Below are 21,855 nucleotides of genomic sequence, written 5' to 3' on the forward strand. Positions count from 1 at the left end.
ACCTCGATTTAACGTAAATGTTACTTTTGACTTCCATCGTAAATATTTCGCAATTAACAATTCAATCATACAAATAAACATTACCAATAGATGATTGTTTCATCTGTCCGATGTTGTTAATACTTTGCTTGATTGAATGATCGTTTGCGAGAAAGCAGCGATGGAATTCAAAAATGACAGTTACGTTATATCGAGGTATACCTGTAAAGAAAAAAAATCTCATAATCTGAGTAAAAGATGCAATTCAGAAAAGGGTTTTCAGCTTATGGAAAATAGTGAATCTTATGCAAAAAATTCCGGGAAATCCAACGGCGTCAACTCCTTTCTGGAAAAATGTCGGGAAATGTCCGATTGTCCCCTTTTCCCCTATAAATAAGAAATATTTGAAAATATCGTTCTATAACAATCCGCAACTTCAAAAACCATGCTACATTATGTCAAAAGTCTAAGAAATCGAATTGCGTCTGTTTTTTTTGCTCGAAATAAGCCACTGTGCAATGCTAGTTCGTCTCTGGCACATCTACAAGCGATGATGGCCACTTGTGACATTCAAACCCCAATGCCTAATTGATAAACGTGCACCAACCGTTGGTTGGTTGATTGTAAAGGTAAAGTTTATTGGTTCGCTGAGTAATGCAGTAAGGTACTGTATGTTGTCTCTTAGAAGGCTATTAACTCAATATTGTTTTCACTTTTTCGTCCGTAGTTTTGGTCGGGTTATCTCAAATTGTGCAACCAAATTTAGTGCAACTTGTTTAAACAAATCTGACAAAATCAAAATTTATGAGATGAACTGGCTAAAAATTTCAATAATAAGGTTAAAACAAAAAAATAAAAAAAAACAACGAAAAAAATGGGGTATTGAAATGTTTGTATTGATCCTAATTGAGGACAACATCGAAACATTGGAAATCGCGTTAAAACAGAATTGAGTGTATATCAAACCGTTCTTACCGCTGTTGGTTTACAGCATTTGCGATGATAAGAGAGCGCTGCTCTTTACTGATCATTGAACCGCATTCATTGGATTGGACAATGTTTTTCTGTAATAGCCGCGAAAGCTAGCTAGTCCTGGTTGTACTTCGCATAGAAATCGTCTCCTTTCCATTCGATCCATGGCTGGATGTTGCAAAAAATGCTGTCTGTGGAGGCTCCACAGGTCACCTTATTACACTTGATTGATCAATCTTACCCTCTGCGTAGAATAGTTTTCATTGGGCTGTCGTCCGACATTCTTACGACGTACTCAAATCACCGTTGTGTACTCCATGCATACCCAACCCCGGAAACCGATTATTATTATTTTCAACCAGTATTTACTGGGCTAAGAAATATATATAATTTATAAACAATCGTTTGAAAAAATCCACTTTCAAATGTTCTATGAAAAAAATTACCATAGGAGTATATAAAACGCCCCTTCGCTTTTCTATGAGTATAACGTTTATTTAAATGCAGCAATTATTAGCAATCCAAGTAATTAGTGAGAGCACTCTACTATGCAAGTTGAACAGCCGTCAAGTTTCTTGAATCAATAATAAAAACAAAATTCTGAAAAGCTTTCTTCCGATGTAATTTTTTTGCATCATGACGATAAGCAGTCAAGTGATAAAACAGCTTGTTAGACTGGGTTGTTCTATAGTAATGCATAAAGTGAAGCTGTAAAATGATTAATTACTTCGGTTCACCCACGGGTAATATGCCCCACTTTCAACGGGGTCCATAGTTTATAATCAAATCCTGGATTAATATAAATGCAAAATTGAAAGGTAATCAATTTTAGAGATCCTAAGGGCCGATCCAATAACATCAAGAAAGTTCCGAGAACTGCAGCAAGGTCCAGACTTTTGGGGAAGTTTATACATCTGAACAATTCTCTACGAATTCGCAAATCGGTTATAATTTTTTGATTGTGTTGAAATTTTGCAGAAACGTTCCTTATGACCGACAATGCCAGTTTGCATCTTCATTTCACCATTTTGAATCCAGCCTTATTTTTGAAAAGAGCATATAGAAAAATATCAAGCTTATCTTCAGAAAAACTTAACTAGAAAACTGTCTGCCCGATCGATTTGGTGTCTTGGGCAATATTGCAGATAATGGATGAGACTATTTAAAAAAATATTTAGAGTTCATATAAATTACCCATTTTTTTTTACTTTCAAATAAAATCCGAAACACATTTTTTCTAAAATAGGATTTTTTGTTTTTTTTTTATTTGTTGATTTGTTTTAGGGGACAAAAAATGCCATCTATTGGACTTTAGGTCAAGATGGAAAAATGATGGACAAAAAAGTTATGATTAAAAAAAAAAACTTAAGTTTTTGGAAAAATATCCAAAACTTGGTCAAATTACTGTTGTTTTTTTCAATTTCAAATAATATCTTGAAAACAATTTTTCTCAAAAAATGATTTTTTGTATTTTTTTATTTGTTGATATGTTTTAGGAGACAAAACATGCCATCTATTGCACTATAGGTCAAGATGGAGAAATGATGGACAAAAAAGTTATGATTTTTAAAAAAGCTCAAGGTTTTGTAAAAAAAAATCCAAAACTTGGTTCAATTTCTGTTTCGCCTTTATATAATGAAAGTACACCAAATTTACAATAAAAAAGCACCTGGGTAAAATTTTGCTAAATTGCACCGATTTCGAGGTGTAGCGGTTTCAGGGAGTTTACGAAATTTCAGAAAAGTTCCGAAAGGATCATTATAATTTCGGAATTGTAAAGAATATTACATGAACATAAGGAAAACTGTGAGAACATTTTAAGGGTGTTCTGTGATTGGCAGTTTCGAAAATTTTGGAAAATTGCGAAGATCAGTGAACTTCTAAAAAGATTGGAGGTTTAAAAAAGTGATGATACTCAAGGAAGTTCAGATGAGTCCCACTAACTTGAGGAAAATTTCAGGAACTTTAGAGGAGTTCTGATAAAATATGGAATATTTCTAGAATTTTAAGAATGTTAAAAAAAAATTGCTGAGTCTCCAGGGAATTTAATGACTATCTGGAAAAATTTCAGATCACCGGTTAATTTAGTGTACTTCATGCACCGTTAACTTTACGTACGTCCAGAGAAGTTTAGGAAAAAATAAAGTTTTTAGGCAAAATTCTGCGAGATTCAAAATAGTTTTATGGGAACTTCAAGGATGATCAAGTTGGCATTATGCTTATTGTAAATCCCTTGTTTAAGTCTTCCTTCTTACCTTAGGCCATTGCTCAAACTTTTCTTCGTACACGGCCCATCATATTTTGCACGAGCCCTATTCCAACTTGTTTGGCTGCCAAATTCCATTTCCGCTTGCCATCCTTCAGGACAGTTGCAACTGATCAATTTAGATTGTCAACTTTTGAACCCACCACACAATGCTTTTGGCGCTACTGTATAATGGACGATCAAATGTAAAATACTGTGGTACCCTAGTAGCATGCTTGTCACATATCGGTTGTAGGAACTTCTTTACGACTTATTTCAGTCATAAACAAGTTGCTGCAACTTTTTTTAAAGGAAGTGTGCTACTCGGGTAGCCACAGCATAGTTCTGTCAAAACTTCAGAATTTGCATTGATCCATTCCGCCCCTTTTCATCAGTATGTGCTTCACAATTGACCAGTATTCCTCAATTGGCCTCAGTTCCGTAGTTTTCACTGGATTCATCTCCTTGGGAACTACTGTGACACCATTTTCGCCATCATTATACAACTGTTTGAGTGGAATTTGAGTAGTGGCAGCTTGCCAAGTTCGGTCAGAATAATCAATTCACCTCATGTTGCTCCAGAAAACGCTGTAGTCTCTTCTGTAGGCACTCCTCTTGGTAAATTTGCTGGTTCATGGTCCCAGAAGCAACTAAAGTTTCGCTTTTCAGTCCACAACTGCGGATTGCTTGCCAAACAAGAAACGTTTTGGGGAATTTCATCTTCTTTTTGATTTTACATTCTTCCGGGGCACTATTCAGGACAACCGAGGTATAACATTCCTGACCAGGAATTTGATTAAAACTGCCAGGAGTGAATGGACCAGGATTTTCATTTCGAGCGTGCACGGTCGAATCACGACGGGCTTGTTCCAGTGAAGCCATGATGTAAATAAATGAACTTATGATGGCAACCAATGTCGACTGTGATTCTATACACTCTTAGCTTAATTCAGTGAAATTTTGAAAAATTTTACTCAAAAAATGCTTTAATGGCAGTATTTTTTATGTGTCCGGATTTTTTCGTGTTCAATCTTTAGTTTCGATAAATTTAGGCTGGATGCACTTAAGTGACAATATTATGAATATTAGGTTATGTTCCATTTAATTCCACTTAATTAATTTTGGTATCCATGACAGATTCGTATTCGACTACAATGTGTAGTCTTCATCATTGTCATTCCCACTAAAGAACTTATCAAAATCTAACCCCCTTAAGTACTCATCCTCTAGTTTAAAAAGTCAAGATCACAGGTATAAAAAATGACCTAGGAGATTCAGGAGAGCTTTGGGAACTCCATGAAAGTCCAGAATTTTTTTTAAAGTCCATAGAAATTCATAAAAGTCCAGAGAATTTCTGGAAAGTCGAGAGAACTTCAGATAAATTCTGAACACTTAATGAACTCTGAAAACTTAATAAAAACGGAAAATACGGGATCATTTAAAAAGAAGTTCCGTTTGCTCCAGGACTGATTCTAGATTTGAGGGAATTAATTGCAGTTCCATTAATTTCAGAAAATTAATAAATTTTGAGAAGAACTCATACTTTTAGGAAGTTCAGAGAACTTCAGAGATGTTTGGAATGCTTCAGATATTTTTTGCAATCTTCAAAGAAGTTGTATTCCCCTAGAATTCAAAAAAAATTGCGGGAACTTCGGAGAAGATCCACGACCGTTAGGGAAATTGAGGAAACTTTAGGAAAGTCCAGTGAAGTTCAGAAAAAAATTTATAATTTTAATGCGATGTTCAGTTAGATTTGAATAAGTTTTCCAAATATGAGGAAAATAAAATTGTGAGAACTTTTCAAATATTTTTGGGAAATTCAGGGATGCCAAGAGAACTTATGGGAAGTTCAGAGATCTTTCGGGCAATTCCAATAACATCAGGAAAGCACTTCAAATATCAGGCAAGTCTAGACTTTCAGGTAAGATTGAGGATGATGAAGATTTAGTTTCGATTATTTTAGGCTTGTTTTCACTTACGTGTAAATGTAAGAACTACATTAATTATATCGTTTCAAATTCTGGAAAATAGCAGATCTTTAATGAATTTCCAGAAAATTCGGCAAAAACCAAAGAACTCAAGGGAAAGTAAGAAAGAAACTAAAAGATTGGATCATTGATTCAATCCCTGCTGTGGGTTTATTAGTGGAGGCTAGTGAAGTTGGAGGAATTTGAGTTTCAACTAATTCGCCAGACGTTATCGACGGTTAGCTATATTTGAATTAGATTCCTCGAATCCTAAGCCCAGTTTTAGACCGAATCCATTTGAAGACGTTAGTCCATAATGCACCCCACGATGTGGATTTTCACAGGTTTTCTATTCGAAAAACGTGAATTTAAAAAAAAATCAAGGACTATCCCAGTAATTAAACTAGAATTTCTGCCAAAGAAAGAAAAATGGAAGAGAATGGAAATGCTATGAAAAAACGGAATTTTGCGTTTTACTCCGGTGAATTTTGACCTGTTTTACTTTACCAGAAATATCGTTGCGTTTTTCGAAGTAGAACGAAATCTACATGCTGATACAAATCAGTTCTTCAGTTATCCTGTTTGAATAATTGAAATTATGAGGAAAGCACTACATACTACGCACTTAGAAAAATGGATGTAAATTTAGGTGCTTTAAGTTCAATCAAACGTACTTTCGAACTTTTCAGTCTCGGAGCACTTAATTTTACATGACATGTTTGTTTACGTCTCATCCTTTATGTCAAAGATGAATTCCGTCACGTGTAAGATTAGGTATTTCTAAGTGTGTAGCTTTTTTAAATTGGTTCAATGCTTCAAGAAATTAATTAGAGTAATCATAACGCTTCTCTCCACAGGGCTTGCCAAAAAGTCAATTATCCGAATGCACTGTAACTCATTAAGTAGAACGCCTGTCTGGAAGCATACTATCATGCTTGGCATACAAAGTTTTGGTCACGAACTTCTCATTTGCTAATAACTTTGCACGCAGTTGACAAAACATAGTTCTGTTGGAAGCAGTAGATAGAATAACTTTTAGGCTTGTAATAGGTACGTAAGAAAAAGTAGATTTTAATTCTAGTACCTATTAAACTATATTTGTTTTAGCGTTGTAAAAATCAAGTGAGAAGTGCTCGCTGCACATCTCGGACTTTAAGTGTAAAAATTCATTGGTGTTGATTCAAATGTTAAAATTTGCCTACTCTTTGCATATCTATAGTAAGTTATGATCATAATCTATCAATAACTTTAAAGAAAATTAATTTTCAATAACTGAGTGAAAAGTTACTAACAAATGAGCAGTTGGTGTGTACAACTGTGCATGCCAAGCATGCTTACAATAACGCTTTATTCAATTTCTTCCTTACTTCGTCGCTACTTTTAGTAAAATTTCATTCTCTGGAAGTGCCAATACATATTCTGTGCTTCTTAAGGTTTAGATCAATACTACATTTGTTATATGTTTTCATATAGTTTTCAATTTAATTTGTAAAAGTTTGAATCCTTGATTGAATCCATGGAGTGAATTATGCATGCTGAGATTGAAAAAATGCATAGCCTTTGAACAAATCATGCTTTACAAGATCGATTCAAAGCTTGCTTTACTGAGCCTTCGAGCAAATTGATGCTCTTTGAAGACTGAAGGAAAATACTGAAAGCTTGAGGAATTTTTACGAACATCCGGAAAAATGCGGGATCATTTTAAAAGAAGTTCCGTAAGCTCCTGGACTGTTTCTAGATTTGAGGGAAGATCATTGCAGTTCCATTAATTTAAGAAAAACAAAAGAATCGAGAAATTTAGAGAAGTTCCCAGATTTTCAAGAAGTTCTAAAATTTCCAGAGATGTTTAGAAAACTTCAGTACAATTCACAAGTTCAGAGAATTTCAAGGAAGTAAAGTTTTATGAAAAACTGCTAAAGACATAAAAGTTGTAGATCTTCAAACAACATATATACGAATTTTGGAGAATTCTGTTTAATAAATTCGTTCAAATTAATACTTTTATCATTTTTGTGGATCGGTTTTAGTCTAGCCAATTGTTTCCAGAATCGTACTTTTATTTTTAGAGTTGTAAAACATAAATATCACATGAAGTTTGAAAAATACACGATTTTTCGAATATTTTTTCTCAATATAGCGCATGTGAGCGCAAAATGTTATCAGTTGTTCAAAATGAACATCAAATAGACTTTTATTTCTCAAAATATCTCAGAGGTATATTGAGATATATTTGAAACTTCCATTACAGTTCTCGTAAGAAATATCTACAGAGGATATAAGAAATTCATGCTAACGTTTTGTTTAGTTTCCTGAATGTATGCAGATTCAAAAGTACTCCTGTGTAAACGGATGAAACTTGCAACCAGACATTAAAAGGCAGTTCATCACACTTTCATGCAGCACTTAAACGCACCGTTACAAATTCCAATCCAGGCGGCGACCTAGTTCCAAGCTTCGTGAAAGCACCATAGCTTTCCACTTACTTAGATATTAATGCGATAAGTAATTATTTAGTTATGAAAATGAAAATCATGTTCTTTTCACCTAGGCTGTAGTCAGTGGTGGAGCAAGGGACGGCAGACTCATCACCTGCGCTCGTTGATGGAAGTGAGCGTGATGGCTCACTGAATAAATTTATACGAGCCCTACGCGAGCCTCGTGCCATCAAGACCAACGACGACGACGACGACGATGCAGATAAGCATAAAATGTAATTAAATAAACCGTGAGAACCGGAAGCATTGCACACCGAGCGTATACAACTTTCTTCCAAACCGCAAAGTCAGAGTCTACCTCGCATATATTAGTGGCGATCTCCAGCAGGAACTGCACGGAGGGCAAGTACGGCCCGGTCTGAATTTTAAAAACCCATTCCTAGGCGAAAGTCGTCGATTACAATTTGTAAAGAATCAGAGCGTAACAGAATCAGCAAGAGGTCACTGCTTTTCTTCAACTGTCAGACAGCCAGTCAGGGATCATATTCCTTCTGCTGGATCTGATGGTCTGTCAAAATAGAGCCATTGTGTTTCGGAGTTTCGGGCATCGAGACGCGCCTGAGAATGCACCGATTTTTGTTCGAGCAACCACAACAGGATACAAGTTCAATCTCCATCGTAGGAAATGGCAGGAACATATTTTCCCAGCAAATTACTCGATCGATTGCATGGCTCCTGCTGAGCCGGGAGAAAAATTTACCCTCACTTCGATGGATGATTGCAGAAGCTAAGAAAATCAAACGGGCATGGCGTATCCTCGCGCGTTCCTTCTCTCTACTCATTGATTTCCCGTCGTTCAATCTTGGATGCTGTACGGTACAAGATCCTTCGGGAATCAAAACATGTCCAGCGGGAGTCCTTTGTATGAGCGATAGCTATCGAGCACATCGTTGAGTAATCCCCTTGAAAGAATTAGGATTTTTCTCCCAAGGAATTGAGTTGAGAAAAAAAAATATTAAATTGAGTTTAAGTACTTACTGTTCGCTACGATATAACAGATACATTATTGTAAGAATAAAAGCATTTAAGCAGCGTGTATGATAATAATATCAAAATACACAATCAGAATTATAATGCTTAAAAGTATTTAAAATGTTCAGTCGTTTAAATTTGCGTTTTGTTTGCTATTGTTCCTGACCTTCAATATTTCCAAAAAGCCATGTATTTTTTGTTCAGTTCCGTCAATTCGACAACAATGCGCAAAATTATTATATCACATTCCCAGCCCAAAAAGGAAAAGTTTCCCTTGTATCTCAATGCACATTGAACAGCGGATATCGGAAAGCATCTTACAGAACGCAAGGGGGCAAATGACGACGAACGATAATCGTGAACTTACAAGAAGTCAATCGACCCCTGGAATTTCGTCTGATCCCTTCAACAACGCTTCAATTTCGCACATCGCGCAACCGATGCGATGTTGGGAAGCAGAGAGTCATTAGACTTAGACCTTCTCTTCTGGCCTCGCACCGCGCCTGCGCGGGTTAAATGTCGATAGAGGAAAGCCAACACGAAGAAGTTCCTATCCGCATCTTGAATGAAATGTATGTTCATCGAGTATCGGAGCCGCAAACGCAAATAGAGAAGTGCATTGTAAAGGAACACGACAACCCACAGGCGGACATCCGATTCGGTAGTAGGTAATAGAAGTAATAACATCAGCAGCAGTCAGCAGCCAGCCGGTAGAGTATAGAGGTATGCAGAACCCTGACTGTTGTTGGATGGATAAACGGACGCGGACGTGGGAAAACATTTAAAAGTAAATTAATTGGCCCCCTTCCGATATGTCTGCACGACGGCAATAGCAATGACGAGTGGAAGGCCACCTGTTGCTGTATGTGAATGATGTATGATAAATATGGTTTTTGTGTGTTTTGTGTCAAAATTCAAAATATCTTCTTTTTCTTTTGTTTTATTTTAGAGACTCAGGGTTGAAGAGCTGGTTCGTCCCTTTAAATTCAAAATATGTCTTAATGCACAGGAAACCAGCTAACCCTGCCCCATTTCCGACCTATTAAGCACAACCCGCACTTAGTCTTTCTTAATCTTGCGTAGTTTAGCACCAAACAGAATGTTATTATTACTAATGGCTTCCAAATTGATTTACCTTTCCGTACGTACCGTAAGATTTGATAAAGAGAAACAAATTTTTGAGATATTGTTAAAAGTCTAACACCGCCAACGGATTCTAAACTCGGCCTGAGGCATTGAAACGCCAATGGACTCACTTCGGCCTATCGCGTGAAGATAAAGATTGATTCGGTCGGAGCGCTTCGTTTGTATTTGAGAATATTGGGTGCAAACATTCATAACACGCATTATTATTGACTTTATTTGGTAGCCTTTGAACTAAAGTATCGTACCAAATGCATAATCTACTTGTTAACGCCGAAATCATGGATTTATTTGATGTTTTATGCTTGATAGGCCAAAAATGGGCGCTTAGGCCGAAGTAGTTCTCTACCCTATGTATATTTGATTCTTATTGTCCTTGACGAGGATGGAGTGCTACTTCAGCCTAAGCGCATATTTTCGTCCAGTCGAGAAGAATTTCACCGTGAACAAGTCAATAATAGGGTTATTTAGGTACTTTAGTTAAAAAGGTACAATACCAAAAACGCATACTTCAAATATTCAGGCCTATTTTTCAGAACGCAATTGCATGAATATGTAATTTTCCATCCTTGATTATTGACAGGCAGATAGCGTTAGAAGGTGGAACCAAGGGCAAAATAGGTGTGCGAATCATGAAGGCCTGGCTGCCTGTGTGAGTTAATGAAATACAGTGCTTTCCCGATTTTGTCAGCTTTTTTTCCCGATTTTGTCAGCATGCAGATTTCACTAAATGTTTGAGTTTTTAAACATGGATTATCAAACTCTACGTTATGAATAATTGTTATTCTTACACTTCGCTGCAATGTGAATGTTAGGGGAAGCGGTTGGAAAATGTACATAAGGGGGAAAAATTAACAGTTGACGATTTTAAGTGCTTTTTCAGTCAAATATCAATCCATTCAACGCACTGGTCTTTCATCCAATGTACCTTTTACGTTTCAATTCATTTATATTAATATACTATAATATACTCCTACTAGGAATTATTAGTTTTGAATTGCTGTTTGCTGAAAAAATCATGTTTACCACGGAAAAAAATTGCTTCATTGACAGCAACTTTATCCTTAGAAAATAAAAAAAAATAGCATTACATATTTCATTGAATTGTACATAAAAGTTTTGATTGACATTCAATTTTCAAAAGATTTCAGCATCGCCAATTCTCGAATTCAACGGAGATAAATAACATCATCAATTGAAAGGGACAATGCTTCAACCTAATCAGCCCTATCAGTTTTTGTATTGGATTGTCGGAGAGGCAGTGGATTCCGGAAGGGGAGATCGACGGTGGATGCAATTCGGACAGTGGTCAAGAGAGTCGAGAAGGCGTCCAAACAGAAGCGATACTGCACCGTGATAACGATCGACGTCAAGAATCCGTTCAACAGCGCAGCTGAAAAGCAATTGCCAAAGCGCTGAATAGAATGAGGGTCCCTGACTACCTGTGCAGGAGTTACTCCCAGAGCATGGTTCTGGTGTACGAGACAGATATAGGACAGAGATCGATTAGGATCACAACGGGAGTTCCACGAGGCTCCATCCTTGGTCCAACGCACGCCTTTGCCTCGAAGCGCGTGTTGAAATACCTGGGAGTGATGATCGATGACCGGGTAAACTTCAACAGCCACGTCGAATATGTCTGTGAGAATGCTTGGAAGGCCATCAACACAATAGCTAGAATCATGCTGCCTAGCAATATCAAGAGGCGTCTTCTAGCTAAATACTGAGGAATGGAGTTCCAGCCTGGTTTGCAGCACTGAAAACGAAGCAGAGCCATGCAAGTCGTGAGTGCGTACAGAACCATCTCGTCGGAAGCAGTATGTGTTATCGCCGGAATGATCCCTATCGGCATCACCCTGGCGTAGGACAGCGAGTGCTATAGTCGGAGAGAAGCCGGTAGAGAACGGAAAGTAAGTGAAGTCTTTGGCAAAGTGGCAATAGGAGTGGAACACGGTGAACAGGAAATACGGAGAAGTCAACCACCACCGGACGCAGTTCCTGTCTGTCTGTTCGGACTGTGGCAACGTGGATGAAACGCCGGAGCATGTGGTCTTCGACTGTCCAAGGTGCGAGACAGTGCGAAGGGAGATGCCTTTCCTTAACGTGGAGAATGTCATTGGAATGGAGAGAGGAGTAGCGAACTAACAACGCCAGCAAACACTGAGAGCATGAGAAGTAGTCGCTTCAGCGTGGTCCCGGGGGAATCGAGACAGAGGAGAGAGTAAGGAATGGGCTTTTGTGGAGCTACGCTAGGCAGCCAGTGGATACCACCCCGTGTCAACTTCAATGCAGGTCTAGGTTTTTGACCCCCCCCCCCATTCTCTCTGCTTTGAAAGTTGATATAATTTTCGTGAAAGGAAAATTGATTCAATAATTATTTGATGGTTTAGAAGAGTTTTTACAAATAATAGCCATATGTAGGACAAGGTGGGGTAAAACACACCCTGGTTGTATATGACCAACAGCGTTTTTTCTCGTACTATTAAACATTGATATATACAATAGTGGCCTCCCTTAGCTCGGTTGGTAAAGGCGCAGCTACAAAGCAAGACCATGCTGAAGGTGGCTGGGTTCGATTCCCGGTCCGGTCTAGGAATTTTTCGTGTTGGAAAATTTCTCGACTTCCCTGGGCATAGAAGTATGATTGGACTTGCCACACAATTATACCAATGCAAAAATGGTACAGGCATCGAAAGCTCTCAATTAATAACTGTGGAAAGTGCATCTAGAACACTAAGTTGAGAGCACGCAATAAGCTAATATGCGATATGCAATAAGCTTGAAATGCGAAGAAGAAGAAGAAGATATACAATAGCTGCAGCTCTTCTAGTGATTAAGGGTGAAACCTCATTAAATTTGTTTTGAAAAATATGTAAATAAGCGCTGTTGGTCATATTATCCCATAGCACCACGAACTCCATAAGGATTTCATTATTCTGTAATAGTTTTGATCAAAAAAAAAATGAGAAATTTTTTCCCCATTTTGTCAGTTTCGCATTTTTGACAGCCTAAAATTTGAGAAGGGGCTGACAAAATCGGGAAAGCACTGTATTTGGAGACTAATACGGATTGGAACGTTGGCATTTTGAATTCCCACGTAAAATTAATACTCTAATGGTACAGGTCTTCATCAGAAGCCAGTATCAGCCGACAGATATTCGAAACTGCCTGTAGTGGTGGGTCGTCCATACTATGAGAGGGAGGACATGCAATCTGAAAACTAGTGTCGGATTGGATCCGGTAGGACATCGCAGCAGAGGCAGACCCAGGATCTCATTTTTCTTTATTACAGTGTCTCTACACTGAAACAAATTGGCATTTATCGTTTATTGGGTTCATCTTATAACTTAGCAATGTCAGAAGGGTTATTGATTCTGTGTAATGATTGATAGACTCCATTGGATTATCAGTTAAAAACTGCGACTACACACTTTGAAATGATTACCGACTTTGGTAATTTTTACCGTACTTTCAACAGCTGAACTGTTCGTTAAAACCATTCTATGTAACTCTAAGACCAGAAGGTCTTGAAAAAACGTGGTCAATCCCCCATTTTATCATCAAACTTTCATGGGGAAGCAAAACAAACATAGTGCACTACTTCAATTTTGACTAGAATAGGGTACGTTAATCGATTTTCTTGGGACCAATAGACTAGTCAAGTATTGAGCCAATTTAAAATCGGTAATTTCAACCGGTTGGTAAAACTTCCTTTGCTTTTAACGTGGTTCGCGATGAGTAAGGTAAGTTTTATAAAATACTACAAAGCTACTATAAAACAACATTCATAAAACCCTGATCAAAACTGCTTTGCCATTGATGCATCCACCAAAACCTATTTGATGCTAGAATCTGTCTAGTTGGCCCACCCTGGAGACGGTTCTCAAGGGTATATTTTCGAAGCTATTCAAGATTGATTTACTGCAAAATGGTTGTACGATAAACGCATTGAGATTCATTTCAAAATCGTATGTAAGCCACAATAAAAGCTATTTGGCAATAATTAAAACCCTTATCCGAGCATTTGCCCTAGCTGCTTGCTAAGTTCACTAGAAAAACAACAATCAAGATAAAAAAGGTTTCATAAATACCATCTGATCTTATCAAAATAATTAAAATAAAAAGTGATCGTATAAAAATCCTGCCGAATTTCCAAAATTATAAAAAAAAGGTCTCATGAAGCGGCCTAGTTTTAGGTGCCATATAAAATTTGATGTGAAATGTACGTGAAAACATCAAAAAACTTGAGTCCGCCCACGGAAAACACCGATTGTACTAATTATTTTACATTAAGAAAAAAAAAATTTCCTAGTGATGACCCTTTCACCGAATAAAATCGCAGCTATGGATCGCAAACCAACTAGTGTCCGCTAACAGACAGTTTCAGTGGTTTGCTGTCGGTACTGACGCAAGTTATTCTGATCTTCATCTATTCGCAAGGTCTGGAGAAGGCTGGTCTGTTTTCAGGCTGTATTGACAATGTTTTATGAATTAGAGGACCACGCTCACTTCACTCTTCTCCACCAGATGCTCAGTCGTTGATGGTACCTGTTCCACCGGACGTGCTGGTTCTTCTAAAGAACTAAATTTTACTGAAAATGACTTCCCTTCGGTCGTTAGCATCGCTTGAATTTTTCCTCGAACTTCGTTTATTCTTTCGAGATATCCTTGTCATAAATTTGGTTTTTATTCACTATGAAAGCTCACCTTAAAACTCAATTTGCAAACAGAGGAGATTTTATGATACACTTTTAAAAGTCTAAAAGGCAACAGTATATGCCTTTTATTCTCATTTAAAACCTAATGGTTTTATGATTGCTTTGATAATGATAACAGGTTTATAGAGTATTTTATCAACACATTAATAAAAAATTGCTAATGAAGTTTATGATTGATTTATAGAACAGTTTTATGGTGGGATTGAGAACTACTTTAAATTTAATTTTAAAACAAGACAGTTTTTGACTTCTCGTCAGACTGTAAAAGGTTTTTAAAACAGCGAAAAGGTGAACTACAAAGCAGGAACGTTTTACACTATGAAATGCTGTATTTAAACTAAATGGATTGTTCATTGCTTTTATAAAACCATCATAAATCATAGTGAATGCCAAATGATTGCAGAATTGTTACTTGGGGTGTACGTGTGTATTCAATCTAACCCCCACTGACCGGAAGTGGTATTATGGAAAAAAGCCATCTGCAATTTCTCGTTTACGGTAATTGCAGACAATTTAAACTGGAAGTTAGAAGGTGATAGCTCTATTGTAGTTCAGGCAACCCGTTTCAGTATGGCTGGAGATTCACACCCATTACGGGGTCACTTTTACTCACAATAAGCCCCGCATGTATACATCACCGTTTTCAAATGGATATTGGTATTACATCCACACTTCCAGGTTCGAAAATATTATTTTCAAACCAGGCGCTTATTTAGTTTAATTTTGATATTTAATTTATAAACGCCGTTGATTGCTTCTTTTGGAATCCTTTGTACTTTTTCTCTAACGCAAGTCATTCCGTGCTTCCGTGCCTGTTCTGACATGATTCTGCCTTTTCTGGGTTTGTCTAGTTTTCCGAGGGAGATAAGACCACACTAATTTCCGATCCTGGTTCAGTATTGACTCCTTCCTCGCTGGTTGGTGTGGTCGGTCTCATGTACACCATCTGTCACTGTATTGCCATAGTGATCTGTGAGAAGGTTAGCGACTAAAGTTGGTGGTCCACCGAGCACTCGGAATGAGCGCTCCGTACATCATTGAATCAAAATGGAGATAAGTTTGAGATGGTTTTATATGCAAAGTGCGAAAAGAGAATGAAACAAATACGAAAGGGATTAGTTTCAAGAAGTGATAGTTTCATCAGATTCCTCTTCTAATCAAAGTAAGTATATTTTTCCGTCGGTCTCTGTTCTGCAATCTAGTGCCAATCACCGACGGACATCGATTGCCATCCATTGACGACAATCGAATGTGCAGGAAGGCAGCTTCCACACCTGCGTAGGATATCGCACCCATTCAATTCAACACACATGGGCCGGGACCAACGGCTTTACTTCCCTTCCGAAGGAAGACGTAACCAGAGATTTTCATGCCTCAGAAAAATCCCACCGACCTCGGCTGGGATTGGACCCAGACCCATTGGGGTGAGAAAGCAGTCACGCTTACCACTACACCACCAGCGCCGGCCGAAGTAAGTATATACAAACAGCCATTCCATAGCAAAACCATATTGTGGCTCTCATAATTTCGCAAAAAGAAAAATGATAGTCCCGCTCCCTAATGTAAAATTTGTATTTTTAATTATCGGCCCAGTGGTTCAAAAGTTATGAATTTTTGAAAAAAGGAATTTAAAAAAATTAGTTTTTTGGACCACTTTAACATGGAAATGGTCACCCTAATGACAAAATAAAAAAAATACGGGTCTAATGTTTTGCGATAATGAACAAAACTACAAACCTTTACGAAACTCTGAGAACCACGCTTATAAATAAATACGTTATAAATAACGGGACCTTTCAATTAGAAATGGTTCCTTGTCATTGTGGAATCTAAGATGGCGACTTTCGGTTATAAACATTCTGTTAAATACCCATCAATATGGGTATTTTTTTAACAGAGACGGCTTGCAGAGGCCGATAATCTATGTTAGATACTTTTTTATTTATCTAAAATGACTTCCGGTTTTGTTTTTTTTTAATTAACAGTACAGCCATTCCAAAGCAAAACGATATAATAGTTCTCAGAATTTCATTCTTATCGCAAAATATTAGACCCGTTTTATTTTTATTGTTTTCATTCGAGTGGCCATTTCCTTGTTAGAGTAGTTCAAAAATGTTTTTTTTTTCAAAATAACTTTTTTAAATTCATACTTTTTGAACCACTAAGCCAATTCAAAAGATCAAAATATCAAATGAATGGTAATTAAAAATAATTGAAAACATAACGATATTTAAAAAAAAAATGAGATTTTGTTTTGAAAAACATTGGTTGTGTTTGTTTTTTATTATTTTCATCGTTTGTAGACAGAGTGCGCAATATGTTTTTATATTTTTCCATGACAGTTTAGGTTTTCTACACAACATATCAAAAATTCATTTGTTTTTTTAATTTTCAAGTTTTGTGTTTTTGCTTAATACTCTTATGCGACTAGACTACCTTTGATTTGTTATTTTGACAAATGTTATGACAAATGAAATATTTTTTGGAACACCCTAACATGAAAATGGTCACCCTTATGACAAAATAAAAAAATAAGGGTCTGATATTTTGCAGTAAGGAACAAAACTACCAATTTTTACGAAATTCCTTGAACCACTATATCGTTTTGCTATGGAATGCACACTTAGAAAAATTCATGTAAATTTAGGTGCTCTGAAACGAGCGTCAATTTTGACATAAATTTGAGTCAGAACAGACGCGAAATATAGCTCAATCAAACGTACTTTTCGTCGAGCAACGACCTTTTCAGTCTCGGAGCACTTAATATTACATTACATGTTTGTTTACTTCTCATCTATTATGTTAAAGATGAATTCCGTCACGTGTAAAATTAGTTTTTTCTAAGTGGCTATGTGGCTGAATATGGATTCTTTTTTAAAACCCAACAATATGGATATTTTTGGAACTAGCACGACGTGTGGAAGCTGGAAATTGATGTTTTACTCCATTTTGGAATCCAAAATGGCAACTTCTTGCTCTAAAATCTATTAAGTTCCCTACAATATGGATATTCTAGAAACTGGGATGACGCCTAGGGGTCGGAAACCGTTGACTCCATTTTTAAATCCAATGTGGCGGTTTTAGCAAAACTGGTTTAGATTGAAGCTTTGGACGTGATAATCATTTTTTTTTTCAATAATTAAAACTTGTCGAAGTCTTAGATGTCAAAATGTATGTGTTTGATAAAAACGGAACCATACTCTACATAGTTATAGTGTAAATCGACTATCTTGCATAGAATGAAATAAAACGAAATGGTATTCGGTTAAAACAAGTACGTAAAAGAATTAACTTTCGAGCTATAAGAAACGTGTTTTGATCGGAAACACATATCAAACCCTTCTCGAGGGCAATATGTCGTCGTCGTGGAAACAGCAGGTAATTATTATTTTCGGAAATAGAATTCTTAATATGCGATTAAGCGTATTGAAATTCGGTTGGAGGAACGAGTACGCTAAAGAAACAATTTTCAAGTTTTACGAAAGACATGTTGAACGGAAATCCATATTAAATCCTTCTCAAGATCAGTTGTTGTTGTCGTGGGTGAGGTCGCCGTCAAGATCAACATATAATAACAGCAAGTTGAACGGGAGCTTGATCGTAATTGAACTCATGGCTTCAATTTCTAGCTCCTTTACATTATTGACTTATAGTGTATATTGGTTTTTTCCTTAATATGGAATAAAGCGTATTGAAATTCGATTGGAGAAACGAGTACGAAAAATAAATAATAACCGAGTTTTAAGAAATACGTGTTGATCGGAAATCCTTGTTATGAGTTTTTGTTATCGTCGTCGGTGAGATCACCGCAGGGCCTGAAATCTAGTAACAACAAGTTGAACGGAAACTTGAACGTAATTGTTTTGTGATATAAAAAGCTCGGTGGCCTAGATGCGACCGATTTTTCTTACTGAACAGAAGACCGTGGGAGGAGCTTGGGTCAAACCCAAGCTCCTTCGCGCTATTATATCTTTAGGACATCAGTATAGCATATCGATTACCAAAACGAATTCTGCTGCAATCCCAACCCTTTTACATCTCAGTGATGTCTCGTGAAAGTACAGAAGTCTAAACGAGCCGGACGATAAAGCTTTGTCAGAAATGGAAAGCAATAATGATATAATCATCTCCTTTTTCTTCATGACAAACAATTTCTGCAACATTGCTCGCTCGGGTCGGTAGAAGGAAACAACCAAACTATTGGCAAGCTGCTGAACGAAGTGAAGCCGAAAATGATACATGGGGAAATGTTTTTGTTATGTCTTTTCGCGATTCTTATCAAGCTATGTCCTCAACCATGTATATTGCAACAAAGCAGGCAACCAATATATCATTATCCTTATACCGCTCTGATCGAGCTGTGTTGCAGAGAGAATTTATCGTGGTGATAATAGCAAGCGTGTTGTCTGTTTCGTTGGTTGCTTTATGTGTTTGGATTCACTGTTCGACAATTATTTAAGTTTGTGCTATGGGAAAACCTAGCAACAATAATTGTTTTTGGGATGAATGCACCTTAATATTGCTCCCAAAGAAATACATATTTTATGATTGTTCTGCATAAATTATTGAATTAATTTTGAACGATGTTATCATACGTTTATTGAACATGATTGAAATTCTTACTAAATATTGATAACAATAATGATAGTTTATTGTTATTGTCCTATGAGATAAGGGGATCTGGGAATAGATGTATTAAGCTTAGAAAAAAGGTTCTACTGCAATATTTACTTTGCTAAGATTCTAATTGCAAGCTTTTTTAACGGCCTATCTAGATTCCAGCGCTAGTACTGGAACTTCATGAACCAGTTTCATGTAAATTTGTCAGTGCGCAATTTTTCTTCACTATATATCATTACGAGCATAACGTAGCTTTTAGTTTAGTGCATGTCGTATTACTGCATCACTATTGAGAAATGATAACGTATTCAATTTTTTTTACAGATTTGGATTCCTTAGCAACAAAATTAAACAATGACACCAATAATGACCATGCATCAGAACCCAGCCTTAACCACTTCACACTAGGGAACAACAAATAGAAGATTAGGAATCACATAGATGAAGACTAAATAACTAATTTTTTCCTTGTTTCAAGATCATCCTCGGTGGACAAAGCCGAGTCTTGTCACTATCAACAAGGCATAAAAAGTAACAAGGACTAAGATGTGTTCCTTGGATTACTGGAAAATCCTGTTCCCCTAGTTTGAAGTAGTCAGGACACGAACTAGAGCGGGCAGAACTTGTTACTGTTTTTCAGTGAATGTAAAATACATTCACTTGAAAACAGCAGTGGCTTCTGGTTGGCTCTGGTTCGTCATGCATAAGAGATACGGATTTGAGTTTTTAACAAAAGCTGTAGCTAATAACAATGCTTACAAGAACTTAGCACATCATTTTGCGGAATTCTGTTGATGAAAAAAGTTAGGGACAAATGAATGTAAATGCATGCACGAGATGAATGCAAATGATTTTCCATGCCTGCTTTAGGTTAACACTTGAAAGGCATTAATTAAGTCTAGACCTTGTATTCTACTCTATTGTATTTTCCAGTATCCAATCAACAAAATTAGAAACATTGACGTATACTGCTGGCCTGGTTGACGATCCGCATGGTTCTCCGAAGCTCACTATACCTATCACGAACCAATTCCCATTCAAGTTGATCATTAATGGGCCACCTGAATCTCCTGTACATGTATCGCCAGCTCCTTCGATAGGCGATCTGGCGCAGAGGTGCATTTGACCAAGTTCAGACCGGCTTGTCAAAACTCTGCATTCATCCAAGTTGGTGACCATCAGTTTGACATGTAACTTGTACCGGCTAAGTTCACCTTCAACCGTAAGGGTTAGTAATTAAATATCCTTTTTTATTTAGAACTGTAGCTACCTGTTTCTGTATTTCCCCATCCTGCTGCCCAAACCACTTCATTTATGAAAGATTGCTGTCCTACTAGCTCTGGTGACGGCAAGCAGATCGGTAAAATAAATTGAGTGTATTCAGTTGGTAGCGCTTTTTCAAGTTTTAGAAGTGCTATATCATTTCGCTGTTTTCCATATCTGTGATGAATGATTTTCTGGCTGACACCTACAATCATTACTGGATCATTACAATTGTTATATTCGTCGCAGTCTGGATCCATTTCTAGATCAAACTCTCCTAGGCGTACGAAAAGACTAGAAATTAAGTCAAATTGTATGTTGCTTTGGCCGTTGAATATCCAATAGTTTTAATACTGTCAAACTCACATTTCAGGCACAAATCTTGCTGCACAATGAGCTGCCGTAAGAACATACAACGTATTGATAAGTGATCCACCACAGATGATTTTACGCTCATTATCCTCGAGGAGCTCTATAGCTACCATCCACCGATATTGTCCCAGGTCAGTTAAGTCTCCACCTATGATTTTGTCTCCAACATTACCAAGACCACAAGTGTCTACACCTGGGAGCGCATTTTTGCTCTTTAAAGGGTTTTCACAACAGACCTGCAATCAATCAAAACCGTGAGCTATATGTTCACGGTCAATCAGAATGACTAAGTGACTGAATTCAATTGAGTCAGAGCATTTTCTTTCCATACCAAATTTTCTCATATTTGGGAAAACCTGCAGGAACTAATGAGTAACTGCAGGTTTTCCCAAATATGAGTAAATTTCGTATGGACAGAAAATGTTCTGAGTCAATCGAATTCAGTCGCAGAGTCGTTCTGATTGGCCGTGTAGTTATTTAAAAAATAACTTTACCATTGCTTTTCCGCAAGAATTTTTTGCTAAAAATTCACTTTCTTGCTTCGATACGACTCTCTTGTGAGCGATTTCTCGCAACTCCGGACAAAGCTCAATGTGTACACATTTACCATCCCTAGCTCTGCTGTTGAAGCAACTATCTACAAAGCAAAAAATAAACCGATTAGTGTTGTACATTTACTACGATAAGAACTATTCACCAGGATCCTGCGTCCAAACAATTCCAATGATCAAAAACCATTGACATAACTTCAGCCAGTCAGAACTCATTCCTCAAAGAATATTGTAAATACTGATAATGTTTAGTATTCCTATCAGCACAACGAACCGAATGACACTGGCTTGCTCGGGATACTCATAGGCAACGACTAGCAATTTAGCATCTGTTGCGTTGTATTGCATCCACTTAGATTATCGCAGCTTGCGATGCGGCATTAATCCGCCTCTTTTTGATGACTGTAATGTTTGTTTAGCTTAATAGATTGCTTTGGGTTTACCAAAAGTATAAATTGAAACTTTGAACTAATCTCCGTAATTATCGTCACGGGGGTACACCATGTCCTTGAGAGTTCATGTTTGGCCAATCGATGCTCTGAAACATGATGTATCCTT

The 21,855-nt window shown here is 37.1% G+C and overlaps 1 protein-coding gene across 1 annotated transcript; it reads right to left on the minus strand.

Moving 5' to 3' along the window:
• Window positions 1-20,023: 20,023 nt before the first annotated feature.
• Window positions 20,024-21,556, minus strand: LOC135708026 (CLIP domain-containing serine protease B4-like). The gene is made up of 5 exons (XM_065229964.1): window positions 21,444-21,556; window positions 21,241-21,383; window positions 20,741-20,982; window positions 20,382-20,668; window positions 20,024-20,325 (listed from the first exon to the last, which is right to left on the minus strand). Exons 1-5 carry the CDS (start codon window positions 21,511-21,513, stop codon window positions 20,024-20,026), a joined length of 1,044 nt encoding a protein of 347 aa, XP_065086036.1. The 5' UTR covers window positions 21,514-21,556.
• Between the last annotated feature and the right edge of the window lie 299 nt (window positions 21,557-21,855).

Source organism: Ochlerotatus camptorhynchus, unplaced genomic scaffold, assembly GCF_037179485.1.
Source record: "Ochlerotatus camptorhynchus isolate MF236.1 unplaced genomic scaffold, CSIRO-AGI_Acam_v1.1 ptg000324l, whole genome shotgun sequence".
NCBI classification, from domain to species: Eukaryota; Metazoa; Arthropoda; class Insecta; order Diptera; family Culicidae; genus Ochlerotatus; species Ochlerotatus camptorhynchus.

Coding starts and splice junctions, on each gene's coding strand:
- LOC135708026 (XM_065229964.1), bottom strand. CDS start 21,513: ATGAGTTCTGACTGGCTGAAGTTATGTCAATGGTTTTTGATCATTGGA. Junction 21,384..21,443: donor TGTTTGGACGCAGGATCCTG/GTGAATAGTTCT, acceptor TTTGCTTTGTAG/ATAGTTGCTTCAACAGCAGA. Junction 20,983..21,240: donor ATTCTTGCGGAAAAGCAATG/GTAAAGTTATTT, acceptor GATTGATTGCAG/GTCTGTTGTGAAAACCCTTT.